This window comes from Epinephelus lanceolatus, chromosome 10 (assembly GCF_041903045.1).
Source record: "Epinephelus lanceolatus isolate andai-2023 chromosome 10, ASM4190304v1, whole genome shotgun sequence".
Taxonomy (NCBI): Eukaryota; Metazoa; Chordata; class Actinopteri; order Perciformes; family Serranidae; genus Epinephelus; species Epinephelus lanceolatus.
In genome coordinates this window covers 17,108,636-17,117,710 of record NC_135743.1, presented here as the reverse complement: position 1 = coordinate 17,117,710, position 9,075 = coordinate 17,108,636, and the positions used below count along the sequence as shown (strand labels likewise).

At 39.7% G+C, this 9,075-nt stretch overlaps 1 protein-coding gene across 1 annotated transcript; it reads left to right on the top strand.

The window, feature by feature from the left end:
* Nucleotides 1-2,324: 2,324 nt before the first annotated feature.
* On the top strand, nucleotides 2,325-9,075 carry LOC144464496 (nectin 1b-like). The gene is made up of 6 exons (XM_078171692.1): nucleotides 2,325-2,414; nucleotides 4,647-4,991; nucleotides 6,618-6,717; nucleotides 6,882-6,916; nucleotides 7,011-7,045; nucleotides 7,200-9,075. The coding sequence occupies exons 1-5, from the start codon at nucleotides 2,339-2,341 to the stop codon at nucleotides 7,037-7,039; spliced, it is 585 nt and encodes a 194-aa protein (XP_078027818.1). The 5' UTR covers nucleotides 2,325-2,338; the 3' UTR covers nucleotides 7,040-7,045; nucleotides 7,200-9,075.

Below are 9,075 nucleotides of genomic sequence, written 5' to 3'. Positions count from 1 at the left end.
GCCTGTATACAATATATATATATATCGATGGCATTGCAGTGCGGTAATGAAGCCCTTAATTTTCCGATGAACTTAAACTTGGAGGGAAATCTTCGCGTCTCTGTGCTGTAGATTGTTGCCGTTTGATGTATTCTACATTCCACATCTGGAGACAGGCAGTATCTTCCGTGGACCAAACTACTCCTCGTCCTGTGTCTTTGCAAGCGTTACAGGCCGACGTTGTTTCATCTGTTTTTTTTCAAGTGTCCCAGTGCAACAGCATGTGATCTAGGGGGCTAAATACAATGGCAAAGAGCAAAGTGAACCTGGATTGCTTTGTGTTTACAAGGCACAGGTTAAGTGAACTGCACTGCAGACATGAAGTGGGAGGTGGTCTGAGTTAGGTTCGCTTCAGAGGGGTCTGAGTTCTCTTGGAGTGTTCACATATGACCCAAAAATGCTGAGTCACTCCTTCAAGTCCATTTAAACGGCTGAAAAGGACCAAGTCGACGATCGTGCAAGTGAAGATGCTGGAGCTGGAGGTCCTGAGCTGGTGTGGTTACACATCCCTTTGTGGTTGTTTTGTGTCTCTCTGTAGTCCTTTTGCATTCCTCTTTGGTCATTTGAACCTCTTCATGCTTGTTTTGCTGTTTGGGATTGTTTTGTGTCTCTTTGTTGTATTTTCATTGACTTTTCAACAAAACTCTAACAGTGGCTCTGTTTAATGCTGCCATTGGCCTATGCTTGGTAAGCCTGCTAAGTAATCCATCCATGAGACCAATGAACCAACCCATATCACCTTCTGACCCGGGGCTGTATTCACAAATATTCTGAGAACACTCTCAGAGAGCTCCTAACTAAGCCTAAACATTTTTAGTAAGGAGTCCAAGCTTAGAAGTGGTTCAGGAAAGTTCTCAGAGCAACTCTGAGCAAGCAAGGGACAGAAACTTTAACCTTAGTTACTCGGTATGATGCAGTCTGTTAACAGATGTGACTGGTTGTCACAGACACACTCTTTTATGAGTAAGGTGTGGACACCCAGTGGAAATGAAACTGCTGACTGTGAAAGTGTTGTCATTGTTAGTGTGATCACTCTGCTGATGGAAGGTTGAGACAGACTTAAGTCATCACTGCTGCGAAGTCTAATCTGCTCAATTTCATTTACTCAATGACATCCAACATTTGGAGAATATTTCTCTGACCTTTGTTTCCACCATTTTCTCCTCTGATCAAGAAACTCTTAAACATCTGAAAAGTCCTCCTCCCTGCTCCTAACAGTTTTTCACCATAGGAGCTCTTAGAAGGTCTAAGATGCCCTGTGATTGATTTTTATCTTCACAAGGACCTAGTCTTAACTTTAAGGAGAAATTCTAAGAAAATATCACAATTTTAAGAATTTCATCACTAGGAGCAACTCTATGTGTTAGGAAGCTTTGTGAAAACTGCCCTAGGTTTTTTAATTTTAGCACCTAGTGAGAGCATTTTTAGAGATAACCTGAAGTCTCTTTGATGATGATCACTTCATGTTAGTGAATATTGTGCTCCTAAAATAAAAGAAATTGGAAACTTTGACAGATATTGTCTACAGCGCAGTAGCTGTAAGTGTTTTGAGAAAAGGGGATTAGTTGTTCAGTATTAAATCAGTATCGTAAAACATTTAAAACAGAAGTGGCGGTAGAAGTATTACTGTTGTAGCTGTCGTTATGAGCTGAAAGGGAACTTACTTTTGCACCCTTAGAAGGTGCAAAACCCACAGTAAGAGTATATTGCTGAAGTTGATTAACATTACAAGTCACACACAAGAGGTGAAAAACTTTAACCCACTCTTTCCTTTGCTTTAGTCCTGAGTTTATAGGGTCCTGGTTTTTCGTTTCACCTTATAAGACATGCATTTCCACAGCAGACTTTCTATAAAAACTTAAGGAAATGAACCCCCATCCATAATTGAGCATTAAGGAAACACCACCCTGATGAAGAAAAGATAGCTGAACATGTTCAGGGAATAAAACATTGTTTGTAAACAGAGTTGCAGGGCTGGTTTAACTTAGACATGGTGGTCTGACTGACTGGTCTGCACCAGTGAGCTTGAGTGTGCATTCTCAAACTTAACATCATATAGTAATTTCACCTTATTTTAGACGCATATGTACAACTTGTCTGGTATTATCCATTACTTTTTCTCTGCACATCATCATCATCATCATTTGGCCACATGATGTCACTGTGCTTCTGAAGATTAATGAAGACGACAGAGAGAAATGAACTACAGGAAATCATGATGACTATTTTTAGAAGACAAGAAAACTGCGAACACACACACACACACACACACACACAGGTTAGTGTTTATTTAGTTGACATGGAGGTGGGCACGATGAAAACTTGCAGCAGATCACCCCTTCTCCTTCTGTGGTTCATTCATGTCACAATCCCAGGTAAGACAACAGGTTTTAAATACCGGTACTTAGGTAAAAGTGTTGGCAGCAAAATATACTTACAGCAGCACTTGGAAAGTACTCATCAGGAAATGGCGTGGCCCCTTTCATCGTGTTATATCATTGGATTGTTGTTACTAGTGCATTAAGGTGCATATTAATGTTCTAATATTTTTGCTGTTTGAGATGAACTGTATATTAGCTGGACACATAGTTAGGCTGTTTAATTTATAACAATGCATCATATTTTGCAAGTTGTTCATGTTCTGTATCTAAAATTCAACTGACACGCTGTTAAATGTCGAATAACGTCAAGTAAAACACAATGATGTAAAAATATAAAGTACATTTACATAAATAAAAAGTACTCAAGTAAAGTACAAGTACCGCACACTTGTATTTACGTACAGTACTTGAATAAATGTACTTCAGATTACCTTGTGTGTGCACAGGGGAGTGTTAGCCTGGGGGGACAACAGCTTATTAAAAACAATGATTAAACTACAGCTGCCGTACAGCGGTGAGACAGGGCCCACATTTTGAGGAGGAGGAAGAAGAAGAAGCAGAAGAAGAAGAAGAAGCAGAAGAAGAAGAAGAAGAAGAAGAAGGAAGAGAAAGACGATGAAAAAAGGAAGAGGAGACAGAAATATGAGAAATACCCAGATCTAAACTATTTTCAACTTCTTAAATTAAAATAACTTAGAAATCATGTGTCTCTAATCCACACAGCACAATAGGCCTTTTTTCAGGGAAGGCATTTTGACGTGTCACACAGGAACAGCACAGGTCTAAATAATAGAATCAAGGATACTGAAATAAAGCAGCTAAATGGAATTTATCCATCACTGATTGTCTGTCACTCTCTGGAACAGAATAGAGCCATCATTGGTGTTATTTATAACAACTGGAATTTTCCTACTATGACAAGTCAAAATGTCCGCTGTGAGAAAGACCTATGCCTGCGTAGCTATCAGCATGTTTATTCTGCATCACCCAGACCTCGAATGAACCCACAACCTTAGACTTTCAAGGTAAGTCATGATGTTGTTGAGCTACCAACAGAGTTGCATGTAAAGGAACATTTCAAACTTGTGTAAACAAAAAAAAAAAATAAAAATAAAATGTTAAAGACAAAATTCTGAAAATGTATGTACTTCATCTAAACAACATGAAGATGTCTGTTATTTATTTTAACAAAGACTGATTGCTCCATAAGTGACAAACTGATGCTCTTTTTTCCATTGACTGCTATTGTTAATTTGAGGATAAAATTCAAAACGTCAAAAATTCACTTTGTAAGAATTTAAAATTCAACACTGCTTCTACCGTGACATGGATGTGTTGCTGTATTATTCATGAACACTGGAATTTTTTTTTTTTGTTAAAGATAATTTTGGGGGCATTTTTTGCCTTTATTTGATAGGACAGACAAGCGTGAAAGGGGGAGAGAGAGGGAGTGACGTGCAGCAAAGGGCCACAGGCTAGAGTCGAACCTGGGCCGCTGTGGCAACAGCCTTGTACATGGGGCGTCTGCTCTACCACTAAGCCACCGACGCCCCCATAGGAGATTTATTTAGCAAAAATCTGCAGCAGCTGTTTACAGTATGTTTACACTGAAACATTCTCATGCAGTCTGGGCTCATTTTTTATATTTCAATAATAAGGCTGGATTGTTTTTGGAGGATAGTTTGAAGATGCTGTGCTGTGAATTTGGTGTTGATTGAGTGAAACATGTGGATGCACTTAGGTGTAATTAGCTAACAGTTTTTATGTAAAAACAGAGTGCTGGACTTCCTAATTCCTACCAGGTCCAAGTGTGTGAAAACTTCTGCTCAGCTGGGGCTACATTTCAGTGAAAGCTGCAAAGTCGTAACACGTACAGCTGATTTGTTATGAATTTTGAAAACGTTTTTAACTTTAGATGGTCACTGCAGCACTATCATCCAACCCCAAATTTCAGTTGAGGAAGTTTGACATATTTGCGACATTTCATGGTAGGAAGAAGAGGAAGAAGAACATTGAGCAAAACAAGAGCAGAGCTGAGCAGAGCAGGCAGGCCCCTCAAAATGTTTAAGACTGTGTTGTGAAGCTAACACATAACTGCAACAAATATGTTGGAAACTACAGTAGGACATTTACATCTAAAATAAGGTGAAATTGCAAATAACAATAAAGTTTACGGTTTGATTGATGAATCACAAATCTCATGCCACAATTTCACCTTTTTTCTAGCAGTTCTTGAGGCACAAGGAGTCAAAGTCTGGCCTGAAGTGACGGGATACCTGGGGCATGATGTCACCTTGCCATGCACATTCATCCAGGGACCACAACACGCTGATATTACTCAGGTTCGGTGGGAGCTCAAGCCACCAGAAGGAGAGAACATCATCCTTATTGTTTTCAATGTTAATTTTGGAGTTAGTGTTTACAATACATTTCTGAAGGACAGAGTGGAGGTTGAAGAACAATCTTTGATCATTAGAGATGTACAGATGACAGATGCAGGGTCGTACACCTGCAGCATTGTAACTTTTCCCAGTGGCTCATTTGAAGGAACCACCAACCTTGTTGTTCAAGGTGAGCATCAAATATTTGAAGTCATATCTGTAACTGCTCTCACATATAAGGTTTGGACTCAGAAGCTGAACTCGTAAGCAGAATGGGCAAAATTAAAATGCAGTTTATGTGATCAATAATCAAAGCAGGGTTTAAGTTAACAGGCAGTCAGAAGGGGCAAACACACATGGGGCAAAGGCAGGCACAAGTCTATAGGTAGGCAGGGGCCTACCAAAACTTAAGTTTGATTTATCTCAAGGCAGCGGGGCGATGTAGCTCACAAAATCAAGACAATTGTTCAGTTTGTGAAAAAAACAAAAAACAAATTTGGTACATATATGTAGAAGACATCTGGATATTGTGGCATCGCAGATTGGTATTCTGATGACCAGGGTGGCAAAATCCAATATGGCCGCCAACCGAATACTATCTCCAGGAAACAGTATGTTAAAAACCTTCCGAGATGAATATTCTGTGTAGGTCATCAATGAAATGCTTTATAAACTGACCGTATCATTAGAAAATCAAACAGATCAGTGTTTCCCTGTTCATTTTCTTAGTCACACCAAAAATTAGAAAAAACAACAACACTCGGCCACAGGGGGAGCGACAGTGATCAGTCGCATTTTAGCCATTTTTAAGCATTTTTCTGTTGTTATAGCGCCACCCAGTTGCCAATTAGAGTTAAATTTCTCCAGTCACCTTGAGGCGTCCTGTTCTACATATCTACCAAGTTTAGTAAAAATCGATATGTCGGTTAGGCCTAGATAAGAAATTAGCTCTGTAGCGCCCCCATTTTGTTTGATGGGGTCAATAATGGAGGGGTCCCCTCAGATTATGTGTGGTCATATGCCTACAAAGTTGCGTGGTGATCGGTGAAACCCTTGAGATGTTATACACCTTTATGTGACGAGCCACGCCCTCCGCAATATTCATTGCCTTATAGAAGCTCAGTTTTAGTAAGTTTTCCAACTTTTGCCAAGAGGGAACTTTAGATATTGGTCCCTAGATTATGTTCACCGAGTTTCATGCAGATCAGTCAAACTTCCTAGGAAGAGATTGATTTTAAGTGTTTTTCAAAAAATTCAAAATGGCGGAAAATCTGATATAACCGGAAGTTATGGGTTCTTGAGGCAAATTTGTTCCTCATGAGGAGAGGCATCTCTGTGCAAAGTTTCATGTCTCTATGACATACGGGGCATGAGATATGCCCATTCAAAGTTTGCAATTTCAATCGGTTGCTATAGCGCCCCCCTTTGGCCAATTGATGTAATATTGCTTCATTCCTATCCGTCAGTGAGGAGAAAAACGTGGAACAGACACACAAACAGAGTTTTCGTAAGATAGACTGAAACCTGCCTTGTGCGCCCTCCTTGACTCATGGTTGGCCATGCTTGTTAACTAAGGGGGCGTGGCTATGATGCAGTCCATTTTAAATTATGTAAAACAATGTGATTGGTTTATAGACATCCTATTGAATACGTCTGTGCATTTGGGTGGAGTCAGGTGATAGTAATCGTAGATCTAGACATCCTAGAAAAGTCACATCCATTGGAATAAACAGGGGATCTGAACGGGTTAACACAACATCACTGACGAAAGACTCACATGGTTTGGAGTTGATCATAGGACGTGTTTTTTCCTCAGGAGGGAAGCTGATATTACCAAGAATGATTGCTGCTGGGGTGTTTGTGCTGATAGTAGTGACCATTCTAGTCACAACTTACTTCATCATCATCAGAATAAGGTGTGTATTTTATGTGGGGGTATACAGTGTGAGCTGCTGAAAAGCAAACTCAAACTAGTTTTGATCAGTTACTAAATCTTTATCCTTCCTTTATTGGAAGAAAATTCACTTCTGACACCAGGTGGTCAAATGCAAAACAACTAATACCTGTTTTCTTTACCTAGACGTGAGGTTTTGGTCGAACACCGTGTCTGTTATGGTAAGTTTCTCTTCTCCCTTTTTCTAAAAAACACCACATTAACTTATATGGCCTGGTGTGTGTTTCAGTTCCGCTGAGCTTCTCTGTCTTTCAGATGAAGGTGGTGCAATGGTGTGTGAATGAAACGAGGTGAGCTTGGAGCTGGTTTGAGGCTCCGTCTTTAAATTGTAGTCGATTGTTTTTAATTATTTTGTTGCTATGACAAAAAAATGTCTGTTAAAACAAATCACCCTGAATAAGACAGCACTGATTTCTTATCCTCCAAACACTTTCTGACACACAGGATCTTGGTCCACTCATCCAGTGACAAACACACACAGTCTGCACCAATGAGGATGTCACACACTTCGAAGTGATGGTTGTTAACTTAAATGAGAGAGACTGAAAAATTAAGTTTTGTCTTTTCCTTGAAGAGGGAAAAAAAGACTCTTAAAGTTGTTGTTTGTTGCATTTAGCATCATTTTGGCTGAAGTAAAACTGTCAACACATCCTGACCTAAAGAAGTTAAATTGCACACTTCGAGCCTCAGCACAACAAACATTTTCATTTCAATTTTATTTTATTTCATTGCTGTATATTTCCAAACTTCTATTTCATACTCTTATTCTCTCTTTTTTCCTTTTTTCAATTCAACTCAATTCCCGCTCTCTTAAATTTCACTGTGTGGTACTCCTCTATGATTGTCACTCATGTCATGCATCCAGTTTTAACTAACAAAACCTTTGGATTTAATAAACAATGGATGAGTAATCCAAACATTGGCAGCCATTCAATCCTGTCCAAACTGCTCACCCAGCATTAACACTGGGAAAAAAAGAGCTCTCCTGCTTCCTGTAATGGGAGCCCAAAATGGCAGTGAAGGGTAAAACAAATATGTAAATACAACTCTGGTTTATAAACTTGAATATAAGCTACAATATATTGGACCCATTTGTTACAATAATCACTCTGCAATTCAGCAACATTAGTCGTCAGTTCAGACTGAAATATCTCAAATACTGTTTTACTGATTGCTATGAATTTTTGTAAAGACACTGACGGTCCCCAAAGGAGGAATCCTACTGACTTGATAACACCCTGATTTTTCGTCGAGGGGCCTCGGCTCTGGTTACATGCTCCTGTCATTGACGTGAACGTGACACACTGGGACAGATGATTGGAAGACAAATGGGAGTAACTGAAAATCCACATGCAATGGTGACGGCGCAGGGAAAAGGTGCAGGCAGGTGCAGACACAGGTTTCAAGGGAAGACTCCTGCAGAGTACAGAGACAGGAAAGCAATGGCATGAAGCACCACTGACAAACTGGCATCTGACTGGAGAGAAGGAGCTGGTGTATGTACTGCAGGGCTGATTAGGGAGAGTGGAAACAGGTGTGCAGGTGAGGGCAGGTGACTGGGACCAGTGGGAAGGTCTGAGGGCATCTGGTGGACAGGTAGAGAATGGCAGGTGAAACAAACGACTCATGACCATTAGACTCACTCTGTGCTGTCAGAATATGTGACTGCTGTGTGAAACACTCTTGCGGGCTCATTTTTTATTTCCTGTGTTGTTTCATTTGTACTATATTGACATTTAGTGCTTAAGAAATTTGATTACAGTTACCATCTGTGCTGTCGGGATACGTGAGAACTCAATGTTGTTTTTTAATGTGTAAAATGACTAACATAAGGGCTCATTACATCTTTTAATTTGTTGTGCAGTTACATCTGTTTTCTGCTAAAAGTCTGTGCTTAAGATTTGTTTACAATCAGTGTAATGCTTCTAAGATATTCAGTCCTGTTGGTTGTTTATCAGATCAGGCTGGCGATGACTGACGGAAACTGTAAATCGTCTCTACATTTGCTTTGAACCATAACTTCTTGTTGTTAGTGGCTTTTGCTTCATAAAGTTACGCATTTTTTCTACAGAGCTTACTAAATCTGTGGTTTCTCAGTGTTTGTATGTTCTGAAGAGTTCTGTAACAACAGGAGACACATAAGAAATATAAGGTAAACGCTGTTTGAAGGGAGTGGAAGACAGTACTTTTATTTTTCATACTTTAAAGGAAAACTTTACCCCCGAAATGACCATTTGTAAATTGATCACTCACCCCGTGTTACGGTTAATTTGTGAAGACTCACATGCCTCAATGGTGACCAATGAATCCCAAAACAGAT